Here is a 16,931-nt window from a genome sequence, read left to right as displayed (position 1 = left end):
GCAGAAGGCGGGGTACTGACAGCAGTGAGTGGCACAGGCAGGCACATTTCCAGTGTTAACTGTATCTCTGCCAAATGGGGATCTATCATGCTAGCTGGCATGCCACATAGAAGGCTATGTGAAGACTCTTCCCTTCTCCTCCTCTTTGGCACAGATGATAGGTCTAACTAGACATTATCTCAAATCTCCCTTCTCCCTCCTCCCTTAATTATCTCACTGAGGCACATGAATCCAAATGAGAGTACGGAAGGGGAAAAGTTACAAAACTTTAATTTGTTAATTTAAATTTGCTGCACATTGCCAATCAGCTCAAAGTTAAATGGGATCTAGCTGTGAGGACAGGATGCCTGCAAAACCAGGGGATTAACATCATTGTCTTCCAAAATATTTTTCAGCCCTGTATAGTCCTTAAAACTAGAGGAAGACCAATTTAAATCTGGAGATTTACATCCAGTTTGTGCTGGAAAGTACTCTAAAACATGTGAGGAAAATTTGGAATAAGTATGCTGAAGTGTAAAGAGCAAATTACTCCAACGCTGGTGAGATACAGATGATGAAGAATGTATTACACAACTCGTTTTTTAATTTCTGCTGTTGCAAAGCCCAATGGGGAGTGCAGAGGGACAGAGATCCAGTGTAACACCATGAGCTGAGAAGGGAGGCAGTTCATCTTGCATTCAAATGCCTTCTTGCTTATATTTTATTACGAGGTTTTTCTTTGTATTGTTGTTCATTATCAAACAGGATTTTTTTCCCAGATCTTACATACAAAACCACTCTTAGGTGACAGTTGTAGATAGGTATACTCTTCCTTTCCAGAGTAAAGAAAATGATGTCTGGTTTTATTGAAACCAACCCAGAGTAGTGTTTATTATTGAAAATATACAGTATTTTTGAACATCACATAAAAAGCCTAGTAGATACATCTGTTCTAGTTCAAAATGCTCAATAGATAATCTTTGTGCAACATGTAGCACTAACTTCATAATCATCCTGTTCTCGTTATTATTTTTACAGTGCTTCCCTTTTACATTTTTTAAACCTAGAAAACGTGTTGAGTTGTTTTTCCCCACCCCAATCCTCTTAGCTGAAAAAACCCAAAGACTTTCCAGAGGCTACTTACATTGTGTCGAAAGCATGGGGCTAAGAGGAATGAGGAGATTTTACAGAGCTATCTAGAGATATTGCAGTCCTTTTCAAAATTTTGTGTATGAAGATGGCATGGTTCTTGCAAGGCAAAGTACCCTGTGTTAACCAGTCCAAAGACACCCTGGCCAACTTCCAGTCTATCAAAGAGAGAAGTAGGGAAGGTAGGTAACTTCAGATTTTTCACACCATCTTTTAGATGCAATTTTTCTTGCAGCCACAGGTTCTCAAATGACAGTTCTGCACAGAAGAAATTTTTACAAAGAAACAAGAAAGAGATGGGCTACCTATACACCAAACTGTTGAAATCATTGGGAAAAAATGTACAGGGTGAAATGGGCAATATGTTAAAAACAGTCTTTGTTCACCACAACATGGAAGGGAAAAACAAAAAAAAAGGAGAAAAAATTTGATTGTTCCTGCCGGTGTGCTGTTTTAGACTTTGTGTTGTGAACTTCCACAAGGTGCAGTCAGTGTTGAATCTCCTCCTTCTTTGAATCTGTCTCCCCACAACCTATTCCAAGAGGCTTTTGACTGGTTGCCTTAAAGCAGCATCACAAATATGGGAGATAAGAGTCCACAAAAATATCATGGGCACCTCATTGCGAAAGAGAGCAGTGCAGAATAAAGGAAGGAAGTTTGAAGAAAGGAGCTTGGGGGGAGTGAAGAAAGAAGAACCCTGAAGGCCACCAAGTGGTGCGTGTATGTGTGGGGCATGTCACACGGCTGCGGTCTGTTTGATGCTATGGAAGCTGATTCGTGTTGGAGAAGTGGGGATAGACATGGCACGTGCCACCCGCACTCGGAGGGAGTGATGGTCTTGCCAGCGGTGCCATCTTTTCCTGGCAGCAGAACGGACCTGGTGAAAAAGAAAAAAGAACATGAACACTTGGAATACTCAGGTGTCCTCTGTAAAGGGACACTACATAGCACTGAAACAAATGAAGCCACTGAAACATACAGGGCTTGATTCAGCTGTCAGATGTCATGGGCATCTATTTTGCTTGATATTCTCCTGGGAGATACTTCTAGTTATTTCTCTCTGGGAAAAGCATGGGTTTCACGTATCTCATGTCTTATATCTGTCTTAAATACCTCAGAGCATTTCGAATGGCAATAAATGCCAAATATAATGCAACTGAATCAAGCCTTCAAGATGGATGCACCTGATGGAGGTCTTAGAGAGACCTGTCACAGGGGCTATAGTTGTCCCTGCTTCCCTTTTATATGAAGAAACACAGATCATATAACTAAATATTGGTGTCTACAATCCAGACACACCTGACCTAACCCCTGTGAACATCTTGTATAGGCAGTGGAGAGCTATGCTACACTCAACAGGTCATCCTCAAACAGATGCTTACAAATAGGCCAGATGAATCTTGAACTTATTTTTTGCATGGACCATAGAGAGAGCCCAGGAACTCTAGCTCAAATATATATGTATACAAGCAAGTGAAAGGCAGGTAATAGGAATCCTAGCCTCAAACATAATGGGAAGGAAGGCTTGAGATACTCCTAACATTCACTGGTTAGATGGCCAGGTCCAAAGCGCTGTGAACAGAGTTAAATCCGGCTGGCGGCCAGTCATGAGTGGTGTCCCCCAGGGCTGGGTTTTGGGTCCACTCCTGTTTAACATCTTTATTGATGATCTAGACGAAGGGATTGAGTGCACCCTCAGTCAGTTTGCAGAGGGTTGATGTGCTCGAGGGTAGGGAGGCTCTGCAGAGAGACCTGGACAGGCTGGAGCCATGGGCTGAGGCCAGCTGGAGGAGTTTCCATAAGGCCAAATGCCGGGGGCTGCCCTTGGGCCACAACAACCCCCAGCAGCGCTACAGGCTTGGGGAGGAGTGGCTGGAGAGCTGCCAGTCAGAGAGGGACCTGGGGGTGCCGATTGACAGCCGGCTGAACAGGAGCCAGCAGTGTGCCCAGGGGGCCAAGAAGGCCAATGGCATCCTGGCTTGTGTCAGCAATAGCATGGCCAGCAGGGACAGGGAAGGGATCTTACCCCTGGACTCGGCACTGGTGAGGCCGCACCTCGATTCCTGTGTTCAGTTTTGGGCCCCTCACTACAAAAAGGACATTGAATGACTCGAGCGTGTCCAGAGAAGGTCAGCGAAGCTGGTGCAGGGTCTGGAGCACAGGTCGTACGGGGAGCGGCTGAGGGAACTGGGGGTGTTTAGTCTGGAGAAGAGGAGGCTGAGGGGAGACCTCATCGCCCTCTGCAGCTACCTGAAAGGGGGTTGCAGAGAGCTAGGGATGAGTCTAATGAAGTAACAAGTGAAAGGACAAGAGGTAATGGCCTCAAATTGCACCAGGGAAGGTTTAGACTGGATATTAGGAAGCATTTCTTTCCAGAAGGGGTTGTTAGGCGTTGGAATGGGCTGCCCAGGGAGGTGGTGGATTCCCCATCCCTGGATGTGTTTAAGAGTCGGGTCGACATAGCGCTGAGGGATGTGGTGTAGTTGGGAACTGTCAGTGTTAGGTTAATGGTTGGACTGGATGATCTTCAAGGTCTTTTTCAACCTAGATGATTCTGTGATTCTGTGATAACATAGACTGTAACCAATTCCTGCCAAATCACTGGCAGAGAATACTCAAAGTCAGAACTTGGAATGAAACATTTAGACCAATTTCTAGATATCCCTGTTGACCTCTGTTTACTGTAGAGACAAGAGCAATTCACACCGCTAACCTAGGCGGCTAGGTAAGACTATAAAATTAGCTGAGATGAATTTGGGCCCAGCTTCTTGGACAGTCAATGGGTAACTGTACTCATGACACTTGGAAAGGATGTTGACATTCTGCTGCCAACCTGAAATCCAATCAACTTCGAAAAAAGAGTATTTTTATATACAACCTCCGTATCAAGATATGGCCTCCTTTGCCGAAACCACATTTGTTTAGAAGGCAGGTTTATAAATAATATAATGTTGATGTTACAGCTCAGCTATTGACCTATAGCTCCCTTCTCTCTGACCAGGAGAGAACCAGTCAGTATTGTCAAAAGGTATGATTCATCTCCTCCTAAAGCAGATGTCCAAAGTAGGCCAGATACTGTGGTCAGATGAAAAATATATATTATTTCCTTTCATTAGTTATAAAGTCAGTCTAGACAACTAGCTCTGTTTTAGATATCTGGATTATAAATTTAGCTATATTTAGACAATATTGATATCTTACCCTGAATATTTTTCAGTCTTTAATGCACTTATCTTTACTGCATCCCTCAAAAGTAAAAGAGTGCTCTTATCCCCATTTTACCACCGCAGGCTAAAGCCTGGGCATTAATCGCAGTGATGTTGATGTAGAGTAGACCTCAACATGGATCAGCTACCATGGCAACTGTACAAGGCCTGGGATGACTTCGCACAGCCTGTGTGAAAACCATGCTGATACAGCTTCTCAGCTATCAGCACCTGAGTGAGGTAGACCAAAGCCTTCCTGGGTGTATCTATAATCACCACTGGGACTGCAGAGAAGATGGTGTTGAAACAGATTGTCCAAAGCTGAACAGCCACTGCTTTTCTCCATTTCATTTAAAGTTTGGTGCCTGTCTTTAGGTGCAGTGTAAAGTCTACTCAAAATACGAGGAACACACACTCCCCAACCCCACTTCATACCAGCTCCAACATGCTGTCTAATGGGTGCTCAAATGAGTTGATGAGCAGAGGTATTTCCCACCCAAACCACACACTGCCAGCATTAGGTGTTCTAGGAATGATGGCCTGATGATTAAAACATACAACAGTTCATAAGGAGGACATGGCAAGGAGGGATCTGCACTCCTTCTCTCAGATGGTTTCAATCCTACCATTTCTTGGTGAGACTTCAGGGACTTAAACAGACCCATAGTTTGTAGCACTACTACCTAGAAACTCTGCAATACTGTGGCCTAGCACCTAACAATCCTTTCTCATCACCAGCTTTGTCCATCAAATACACCTCATTTCAGGTTTGTGAGTATCAACTTGGAAAACAGTTTTGCAATTGCCCTCTTTGGTGCCTTGTTAGGGGAATCTTGAAGCTGGAAATCCTGTTTTTCTATCAGAGCCCTTCTAGAAGGTGCAGACTGGGCAAAACAGACCTGAGGATCTCTTTCTCTGTTTTTTAACTTGACTGTGTGATCTGTGCTGTTTCATCTGGTGCTTAAGACAAGTAGATGCAGACCCTTGAAAAGTAAAGGCTATAAGGGGCCAGCATTGCTTGCATGGAGGTATGGAAGAGTGAACATCCAAGTGAAAGAAGGATTGAAGTTAGAAGACAACACTGCCGGGAGAAGCATGATCATCATGAATGAATTTGAGATGAGAATGAGAATAATGTGGTTAAACACAGTACAGGTGATTTCTGGAAGAGCCTCTCATTATGAAGTGGTAGATACAACATGCCTCCACTAGTTTCAAGATGAGGTTTGGTCAGTTTACACAATGAGTTAAATGAGATAGTTATATTAACCAGAGTCAGGATGGGCTGACTCAGCCATACACTACTACAGTAGAAGCCAGCCTGGACTGCTGACTTTCACTGTACCCTCAAATTGACCTCACTGGCTCACTGAACCCTCCTATTAAAACATGAGAAATGGTGGAAGGAAGATGTGTCATAGTGTTGCACCTTCCTGGATGCCCAATATTTGCAAACCTATCACAGCTCTACGTGGAGTGGCCAAGGGATAATTATTCCTGGTTCTGGATTTGAGGGTGCATATACTACACTACAATACACACCCAAAGGCAAATGCATGTGCCAGAATACATGCTAGGGTGGGATGCCTCTCATCTGAAAGCTTGATACCTAGTCTTGGCCAATTATTTCATGTTTCAACATAGAAAACGGAGAAAAATATATGATCCCCCTAAGGAAGTGACTTAGATATGCAGAATGAAAACGTCCTTGGTCCATTTTGCTCCTCTGAGTACAAAACTAGCTCAGCTAAATTTTGGGCACCTAAGGCAAATGATGTAAGTAACATGTAAAGTGTCAGAGGGGTAACCAGAGTCCTGAGTTGTCCTATGAAAAACACAGAACTTGCTCTGCAGAGGGATGTTGCCTCTCGAATGCTCCTTTCTCTCCAGACATCACCAAATGCTGAGATACTGTCAGAAAAGTTTTTCTGCTGGAGTGAAACTCACCCTTGTACATGGAGCCTGTGATTCACTTAAGTCCTTCAAAGAGGACTCATCTCTGGTGCAAAAGCAGAGAATAAATCTCTGTGTACAGCACAGTCTTGCTAAAGACGTTGATAGCAGACTGGTAGTCCTGTGAGTTCATGTATCCCAGGCACACCTGCAGCAGCATTTCATTGGGTCATGAAAAGGGGGAGTCACCTGGTGGGCTTTCTGGTGTTTCTGAGCAACTTGTGTGAACAGATACTTACTCAGCCAGTGAAGAAAAAAAAGAGTCACGTGAAGATAAAGACGTGAGTCTAAACAAGCAGTTGCCCAAATGGCTTTTATGATATGGTTTCTTTACAAGATTTGAGAAAGCATAAAAAGTAGTAACAAAAATGCAGTCTTCTTGTACAGCTGGAGCCATTCCTAATGGACTGGGCACATGAAAATAGACTGCACTTAAAGGGTTGAGTGCAAAACATTTCTTAATGACAGAATAATTCACTGCAATTAGGATGTGACCAGAGCACAAGCAGAAAAGGTTAAGCTCAAATTTATCTCTTACAACTGAACTCAGAAACAAAATGCTAGTTTAACTTCAGGTTAGAAAAGAAAAAAAAAATGGCTGTGCCTGCTATAATAACATGTTAAAAAAGGCACCAAAAAAGCTATTATGCAGCAGAAGAGTAATAGGAAAATATAAAATAAACCAGCAACTTCAAACCTGGCTGTTAATCTCCGTAAGAGCAACTACCTCTATCCATTAAGCATCTGTAGAGTCAGTACCATGTCCTAGAATTATCATTAGCACATCTATAACATGAAATTAACAGCACTTGCCTGTAATATCCTGAGGATGCACACAGGCTATCATCAGCGGTTAAATGTTTATCAGAGAGTCTCAGGAATACAAATTATTAGCTTCAACTTTATGTAACTTTAGTTGCTTGAGATGACAAAGTTATCTGCACTGCTGAGAAAAGAGCTCAGTTCTCTGTGTTGACCTTTGGTCTGTCTTTTTCTTGCAGTTACTCTCTCAGGATTACCCTTTTCAGCTCTTTGCACTTTGTGTACTGTGAATCATCACAGTTTCTGAACACATGGTCAAATCAGATTTACCAATATATTTCTGTCTACAGAGTGCATTCAGCAGGGTTGCTTTAGAACAGTCAAGAGACAGAATTCAGATGATGGGATGGAGAGAAGTCAGTGGGTGATAGTTTTTCTTTCCTGACTGGGTCACCTAACCAAACTTTCTGATCACATCTGAAAATCACTAAAAAACACATCTCATCATAAAAACTGTTAAAAACTTCTCCTCCTCCTCAGAAAAAGAACAACAAAAAGAACAAAGGAGATGGAGCTAAGGATGAAAACATGCACAGAAGGTTTGCTTTTGATAAAATAGAAGTCAAATTTGTATTGCTATTATGCTAGACACTGGCTGATGGCTAATTTCTTGCAGCCATCAATTAGAAATGAGCCGAAGAAAGAGCCTTTAGCTACATTAAAAATTGTTTTTTGAAATAAATGTCATATCTTATTAGCAGAGAGGGAGAAAGCTTGATCCATTTACACAGTGCTTAAAACAAAGGGACCCATTCACTTGGGGCTTCCTGACGTGACACTAAAATATAATAGTAGTAATGTAGGCAAAAAGGAAGGGTCTGATAAGAGTAGGATTAAATGAGCTGTCATGATACATGGAAGCTGGAAGTAAGACTATTATGATGCTGCCATACTGTCACCAGAGAACATCTCTCATACGGAAGTGTTAATGAGAGAGGGGCAGAGGGACAACAGGTACTCTCCGACTATAGAATAACCATGGTGTTCAGTAGTCTGTGACTACATAACCCTAATTAAATTCTTGCTTGCTCATATGCAACCTTTTACTCCCTGAAAAGCTGATCCAAAGTCAAATGAAATAAATGAAAAGGGTTTATATAGCTCTCAACGGCCTTTGAAACAGACTGATTTTTGCTCTATGAAAACAGGTTTCAGTAATGAATTCATCAAGTTCCACCTACACTTAAGCACCCTTGTGCCGTGTTTCATATCCTTGTGCTGAAACTGGAGAATAACTTTGGACTTTAAACATCTTTAGCTATAAACAGCAGTGCAAATTGCAGAAATGGTGACAAAGATTTATTCAATCTTATTGTAAGCTACAGATGAGCAAGAGGGACTCTGAAGCAATGTCCAGATCAGCAAAAGGGAACTGGCTATATAGACTTTAATTTTCAAGACACTGGTCTCACTGTGTCTGATTCCACAGTCTGAAGCCCTGACGTCTCTATGTATCCAGCAGAGACACAGGAAAGACCATAAAGTATTGGCAACAGTTGATCCAAAAAAGACAACTAAAATGGGTCAGTTGAAATCTACCCTCATTTGAGTGAATCACGCCTATAAATGAAGTTGAGGGAGATGAGCTCAACTGCATATGTGTATGCATTAGATGTCTAATGTTAGGGGGATAAATCCCATCTATTACATAATAAAACTTAAGCTAACATAATGTGATGCCTTACGTGATACCTTGAAAGTTTTCCAAAGGATTACGGTGTCTCTCAAGGCAGGAGGGACAGGAAATGTTGCATTTAATAATAAATGCTGTGAAGAAGCCTATGGGTCAAGCCTTTCCAGATCCTTGGAAGGATTAAGTGCAGACCTGAATGGAAGCAAAGAAATAGAATGGCCTGTTCAAGAAGGTAGAACAGTTCTGAGTAGTTGTAAAGATTTGCCACACATTTTGGGGTGGACGCAAATGCTTCTCCTTTCTTCTGAGTCACAAAGAACCAAAACTAATGACTAGAGAGGGAGGCCATAAATGCAATCAGCCCACCTCAAGCCTCAGTGATTTTGTTGTGGAGTGCTCTGGAGTCATGCTCACAACAGCAGTGGTGTAGTGAAAAGGAAGATGGGGTGAGGAAGGACCCACAGACCAGTTGCTACCTTTCACCATGCCTGGACTTCTCATTTTTCTCTCCCTGGCAAGACCCTGTCTCGAGAGACCTACTGGAGTCACAGCAAAGATGACTTTCTACCAGAACACACCTAGGTGTGGGAGATAGGTACTGAGAGGAGCCCACAGTCCTGTAATGAACTGCTGCCTGGTGGTCCTAAAGGGAAGGTTTGATCCCTTCAGTTGACTATATATTGACCAGTCATCCTCAGGGGCATTCAGGAATAGTACGCATGCTCTCACTGTTGGGCACCTTTGCTCAGAAAGCAATCATTGTGGGAGATGGAATTAAATTTTAGCCCTCTAGTCAACCCCCATATTCATATTTATTCAGTGATTTGAAGGAACGCTTAATGCATGTCCTTTGGGTTCAGAATGATTAATGTGAAGTCTGCTTAGATTGATGGGCAGGTGGATGACTAACCATTTAGCTGGTGATTCACAGCTAGCAATTATTATGAATAGCCTCCCAAGATGATCAGATCAAAGTAAGCCACTTTGAGCTTAATAGATTTTAAGAGACAGATGGTGCCTGGGTAAAGGGTCACTACACAAAAAAATTAAATGTATTTATCCTTGGCTTGCACCTTGTTGTGAGAATAATTTACACTGCTGTAATGAAGTACCCTGTTTTATTTCTCTGGTTATGGTTTCTTTCTAAGTCAGCTAACTGTTTTCCATTTTAAATGTTAATTCATAGCTGATTGTTGCTATTGACTAGACTCTGAGGCCTGCTAGAGCTAAGAATTCATGCTTTGCAGGATGATTTCAGGCACAGGCCTTGCTACTTAAGTATCCCTGTGGGACATGGTTAGAAATGAAGGACAGTCACCTTATTACGGACATAGGATTCATGAATTATAGAATAATTAAGGTTGGAAGGGACCTCAGAAGGCCTCTGGTCCAATGCCATGATCAAAGCAAGTCCAGCATAGAAATTTTATCCAGTTTTGAAATTATGTGAGGGACTTAGCCAGTCAGTTTCAGTACATTCAAGAACAGAGATCTCAAAACACCTCTGGGCCTCTCTTCTAGTGCTTAAACATCCTCACAATGATTTTTTTTTCACCATGTTTAATCAGGATTTCCCTTGTTTCCTTCAGGCAGTTTGATAGTTGATGAGATGAGATTGCTCTTCTCTGTCTAGCCCTTCATCAAGCACTATGACGTTATAAATTTGGGTCATTCTCACACACAATCACCTTCAATCACAAGCACCCTGTTACAGTGCAGCTGTGTTATTATCTCCCATTATGGCTGGTAAGATTTCCAAGTATCACAGAACTTTCGGAGGGATCAGCACTGGTGGTTATTGGAAATGACATGAAGGCCCTAATAATAAGGATAGGTGTTCTCTGGAGGAAGGGATCCTTCCTCCGTTATCCTCTTGTTTCCCTCATGTCTTTGCCGAGGCAGCAGGAGTGGAGCTAGCCCTATCAGAGAATGTCTGTTTCTCCTGAAGGTTTACCAGTAACTGTCCAGAAATATTTTATTTCCTTTTCTGGGAGATGCTGCAAGACTCCAACAAACAGCAGACATAAGACCAAAGCTAAAGCAATCATACAGGGAGATATATTTGGAATATGAAACACCATAAACACACTCTTTCCATCTCTCTCTGAAACACTTCATTTTCTCTCAGGAGAAAACCATCACTAGCAAAGTTTGTCTGAGAAGGTAGATACCACACCAGAAAGAGAATTGGAGGGAAGATCTATCTTCATTTAAAGACGTTTTATCTGGAATCAGTCAGAGAGAGCAGAAATGCTGGGAGTGCTGTACCCATCTACCTGTGAGTGAGCAGAAGATGCATATTAAGAACTGAAAGATACCTGGAGACAAAGGTATGAAGAACCCTTAAGTGAACTGTGAGACTAGGGATCAACAAAGAATTATTATAGTGCTAGTGAGTGTCACTACTGCCTTCTGTTGTCTTTCCAGCAGACAACTGTCTTCATTGGCCTAATAACAGTGAGCCTCTGTTGGTACTGAAACTATAATGAATATTTTTCCCAGGTTTCATATCATGCAAACAATTACAAGGCTACTCTACATATGCCTAAAGACTATAACCTTTGTTGAGCCTTTTTTCAGTTTCAGGTCTGGCTGTGACCTGGATAGGACAGTGATGTTTTTATCCAATATTCAGTGCTCAAGATCATTGTCTGAAAAATCAGAGGTACCGTGTGAGACGAATCATACATCAGATACCCTTTTGAAAAACAGGCTTTAATTAAGCACATGCTATAAAGCTCAGTTGCTGGATTGAATTAATCAGCTTGTGCTACAGAGGCTGAAGAGACAATTTAGTTGTTTCTGTGGATCTATACTGTCATTCAAACTTACATAAGGATGAGATACCATGAAAGCATATCCCTGATTATACCTTATTATCTTGTTATAAGCAAACTGATCTAGGTAGAATAAATTTCATCAACTAAAAAAACCTAAGGATTTTTTTGTGACCTGCAATAGAAATTGTCCAAACAGAGTTTTGTGGAAATGCATTCCCTTCAGCATGGTTTCAAGCAATTTTATCTATCCTTGTTCAAAAAAACCCTCAATCTTAAACTTTTTTTTCAATACAGTGTTATGTGAAATTAAATTCAGTCTTGTGATCTGTGAGTTGATAGAAAAAATTTTGAGGTTATTTTACAGTTATTGAAAAAGAAGTTCACAACCTACATTCATTATTTTTAAGTGGCATTTAACATAAATACATACATATTTTTCATTATGCCATTTTTCATGACATCTTAAATTCTCAGAAACCTCCAATCCTCAATTTTCTTGGAAGTCCAGAGATGTTCTTTATCACTCAGATTAAGTGAAATTTGTATAGTTTTGCCCTTTAGTGCTAGTAGATTTTCTCTGTGTCAAAAAAATACAACTTTCCTTCCACAAAGTCTCTAGACAAATTAATACAGGACAAGTGCCAATGGCCTCTCATGCCCATCCATGGCACACACAGCTTGTTCAAAACAGCTTCAGAACTTTTCAGAAGCAACAAAACATAAATATCAACTTTGTATCTAAACTGCTCTTCCTTAGGTTCACTGGAATAACTTATGTCTAATGTGTTGGCTTGGAAAGACATTAATATTCAAAATCTGAAGGATCGTATCTTCAGTAGAGGAGCCAGAACGATACACACTCTCTCAAGACCTGGCCCATTGGCTTAATTCTCACTGAGCCAACAAAGCTAGTCCAAGTCTGTGTGAAACATTGTATGTTGTGGAAATGAGGGAAAAGGAAATGTTTGTATTGCCAGGTCAAATGCCTGCTCCAAAGAGTAAGGAAATAAACTTATTCTATTTGAAATTCTTTGCATGGACTGCAATTTAATAGCTTCATTTTTTCCCTTCAGTGATTCCACTGCTGAACTGTCAGACAAAATCACTGCAAAATCAGGATCAAGACTTTTTATGGTAATATCTTGTAATACTAAGGTGCCCTCTTCAGTTAAGAGCACTGGAGGAACTGCCTTCTCCACTAGAACATCAGATCTATTCAAGAAGAGCAGCTGTGTAACTCCTGTGATGTGGGGTAAAAGAGCTCACAGGAAGAGAAACACTTTAAGCCGTAAGGAGATATTTGTTTAAATCAAGGGAGCCTACAAGATGTTACAGAGAAAAAACTCTTTTCTGTTTCATTTGCCAGACTTCACTGATAGAACACTGACAAAAAGATGGAAACTTTGATAACTTTCATCTGCAATCCATATTGTTTGAGCCGTAACAAAGACATTTACTGGAATAAGTACCTACTGGCATCTGTATCAAGTATGAAATGGTAGAGATGCCGCTGAGATCATTATTAAAGCTTTAAATTAATGGATTTTCTAGCCTTTTTACTTGTGTCATCATTCAGAGCAGACCTGGAACTGTGTGGGATGAATAACCTATCAAAGACTATTACATGCATTTAAGGAACCCAACTCTGTCATAACTGGAAAACCTGAAGCATTTAAAACCTTCTGAGATAGCAAGTCATGAACCCATCTATCACAGAGACAGGAATATCAAACTCACTGAAGAATGAATAATTCAGCAAGGCTTCAGTGATATTTATAAAGATTTCAGGCTACTGAAAGGCTACTATTTACTGGCTATTTTCCTCTTTTAGAGCAAAATCTGCTGTGGATCTCACTAAGAGATCCTGCTGGTACCTCATGTGGATTGAGTGGCATTACCTTCTACACCACTTCTAGTAGGATGCCTCTCTGAGAGCAAGTGATGTCAGAAGAATGCAAATGATATTTCGGAACTTCTGTACTTCTGATGTGATGTTTTTCACATGCACTAAGAAATACAGGCTTTTTCATAGCAGATAATTGAGGATAACAACGTACTGCAAATCTGACGGAGCAGTAAATCGGTATGGCTTTCACTGCTTACCACATGGAAGTTTACCATAAGAAAAAATACCTTTGCTATGCTAACAGCCAAGGCCTTCACGTATGCCTCAGTCAGCAATGTAGCCTGTAGAGGCCTCTCACTTCACAAGGAGGCAAAACACTTCATTATTGCAAGCTTTTGCAGTGTTCTATGATGTGGCCTTCAGTACGTGATCTAGGAAACATAAGCTCTTTATAGAATGCTTTATGAGATGTGGAGATCTAGGGAGGATAGGCACTATCACAAGGGACAGCTTTTATAATAGCATGCTATAAGATGCAATTTTTTTTCTGGACAATATGATTAAAAACCCAGAAACCTCTGAAAATTCACTGAATTTTCTACTTGTTTCTAAGGTATGCAAAGCTGAAGCTAGAAGAGAGCAGGAAACTTCACCCTTTAAAACCTTCATGATACTTCAGAAACATTCCCATGGTACATTAGGTCAGTCCAAAGTCCTTTCACAGTTTTGAAACAGACAACACTGCAATATTTGTGGGGTTTAGATTTATGTTATACCTCAAAGAAGTAGTAGGGAGTTGCTATGGTTTAGCTAGTCAAGCGGAAGTTGCACATTAGGTGTAAACATACAGCTACAGAGAAGGGTATGCTCACAAACTGAGCTATTTGTAGATACCTACATGTGAGCAGAGTGTCTAGGCATGCATAATAGTCAGTGGAGAGCTAGTCCATACTATCAGTGAAGACTAGAGTTGTTCAGGTGAGCAAATGGAGGTGTCTGTTGTAGGCTAAGCTGATGAGAAAAAGATTTTATCAATGGGCTTCAGTAAGTAACATAGAGAGCCATCTGAGAAGTCCCATTGTATTCCACTTGGCTTCCCATTTCCCAGTCAAAAGGTGTGAATCTTCTGTAGGTCCTGTACTGTATCTGGTAGACCCATAGGGATGCCTCAGATACTCTATAGCCTCTGAAGTGACACTAGATATCTATGTTTAGGTAAATGAATCAAGATTACCTACATCATCCAAGTCAATTGATGTTACCTTGAACTGATTCCCACAGAAATGCCCATTTGAATTGTAATAGTAGTGTGATACAGCTGGGAAAATCAGTTACAGCAATCATTCCAGATCTTCTAGTAGATTATTATCAGGGCACAGAAGTACATGAGGTGAAACATCCTGTCCTTCAACAAGCTTGATAATATCTGAAATAATTTGAGTTAGAGGAGATGGGAAATTGGCTCATGGCCTTGGACGGAGAACTTCAGACTGCTGTAGTGAAGAGGCTGCTTCCCCCACTATAAGACAGTTGAAAGAATCCCAGAACAGCCAAAGGAGTGAAAGCCTGATATGAACAGCCAACTGGTCCTAGCCCAAGTGCACAAAGTGAAAGTGCACTAGGGTGATAAAAAGTCCTGACTGACTATGAAATCATGTGCCCTGGTTTCCAGTCCCTGATGTTCACTGTGATACTTCCACAAATAAGGCGTCTGTACTTTTGGGGGAAGATTTCACCTCTGTATTTATTAAGAGACAAATAGAGTGGTCAGAATTTATTGAAAGAAAGTTGGAAAGAGAACTGAGAACACTCTGCTGCCAGTATATAAAAGTGGCATGTACCTCACCTGAGAAAGCAGTGGTGCTTCTTGTTAACATCACCTTGGAATTAATGAGAAAGAGAGGAAATGAAGAAAAGCAAAAAAAACCCCAAACCGAACAGGTTCTTTATTGGGTAAAGTACAGAAAATGTTGCAAGAGCAGCTGTGTGAGAAGACATGCCCTTTCTTTCTCATAGCCTAGAATGAAATTAAGAAGCAGCACAAACAAAATACATACCAATACAGCAGGAATAATTAAGACAGAATTAAATTCTGCAGAGACACAGATTTTAACTGGACAAAGATGACACACTTAAACGCGGGTAAATGAGACACCGGCAATGTAAGTAAGGGAAAAGATGCAAACCTCTCACACTTTGGAGTGTAAGTCAATCTGAGGGATATTACTGAAACATTTGTTGATTGAGTAGCAGTACCTAAAACTAACTCTGAGGAACACCACTGACCCTGACCCAACCCTCTTTTCTAAATGCAACAGGCATTGATTACTCAGAGACAGATACCCACACAGTAAAACTAACTCATTCAACTCAGCATGGTAATCACATTATAAAAATAGGTCACCTGCAGCATATCCTTAACAAAAGCCCAGCTCAGAAGTAATGCTCATGTATGCCCAGAAATCATATTTGTAATTAATGAGAAACTTCAAAGAAGTTTTAAAATGAAGAACAAAAATTTTATAACCTGAGAGGACTTCTTTTCCTCTGGCCTGACCTCCCAGGTAATAATGTGAATTTGATAAAGTTTTGTGAACAAAGGACACCTCCAAAGAGGGCTGAGAAATTCAGATGCACTTTAACAGAAACTTCTGCAAGAGCAACAGAATGATGGGACTATGACCCCATGTAAAAACATCTCAAGTCTTTATAATCAGGCATTCAAGTAAGTTCTACCTCCTGAGAATGAATTACACTGACAGCAGGGGACATTACTTACCTCACCATTCAAGAAGCAGTAGAATACTGACACAAAGAAACCCTAGAAAAATAGAAAGCAGTCAGTTATAAGGTAAGTATTTTAACACACAGAACAGGGGACTGAGCTTTATCCTGGGATCATTCTGAGTAAAAACACAGTCTTGCTGAGATCATTCACTTCTACACAGACGAAATTTTTACCCTACCAAGTGTCTTGCGGCTCACAGGTATGAGATGAGAGCTAGAATTTAGACATCCCTTCCACTGATAGAGGAGATTTCCATTTCAGCTGTGCTAAAGCGTATCTACAGCTTCCAGGTTCCTTCCCAGACCCCTCACAGGTGCTCTGTCATGCCTGCCATCTCTGTGGATGTCTCAGACACTTACAGGGGGGTGTCAAATGGCCTTAGACAGTGTTGTGGCTTAAATCCAGCCAGCAATTATGCACCATACAGGCACATGCTCACTCCTTTCCTCTCCCAATGGGATGGGCAGGAGCATAAAATAAAAGTGAAACCTGTGAGTTAAGAACAGTCTAATAACTAAAATAGAATACAACAATAGCATGAGTACTAGTACTCATATATACTAAATTTGTATATACTAATATATTGCTAATACTAGTAATGAAAAGGAATATAATAAAGACAGAAATAAAACCCAAGAAAAGACAAGTGAGGCACAATGCAATTGCTCACCACCCAGTGACTGAGCAGTGATCCACCCCTCCCAGCCAACTCCCCCCAGTTTATACACTGGACATGACATTCTATGGTACGGAATATCCCTTTGGCTAGTTCGGG

At 41.0% G+C, this 16,931-nt stretch overlaps 1 protein-coding gene across 7 annotated transcripts in view; it reads right to left on the bottom strand.

Annotated features, from left to right (window-relative positions):
• Positions 1 to 805: 805 nt before the first annotated feature.
• The window catches only part of CRHR2 (corticotropin releasing hormone receptor 2), a 160,656-nt gene continuing 144,530 nt past the window's right edge, over positions 806 to 16,931 (bottom strand). For all 7 annotated transcript variants that reach the window (XM_074899832.1, XM_074899834.1, XM_074899833.1 and 4 more), the window contains 2 exons: positions 16,148 to 16,189; positions 806 to 2,005 (listed from right to left, as the gene is read on the bottom strand). In XM_074899832.1, coding sequence (XP_074755933.1) covers positions 1,865 to 2,005; positions 16,148 to 16,189 — 183 coding nt within the window. In that variant the 3' untranslated portion in view covers positions 806 to 1,864. The remainder of the gene's footprint in view (positions 2,006 to 16,147; positions 16,190 to 16,931) is intronic.

Source organism: Athene noctua, chromosome 2 (genome assembly GCF_965140245.1).
Source record: "Athene noctua chromosome 2, bAthNoc1.hap1.1, whole genome shotgun sequence".
NCBI lineage: Eukaryota > Metazoa > Chordata > Aves > Strigiformes > Strigidae > Athene > Athene noctua.
Note: the sequence above shows the minus strand (reverse complement) of the source record. Positions and strands in the feature narration are given on the sequence as shown.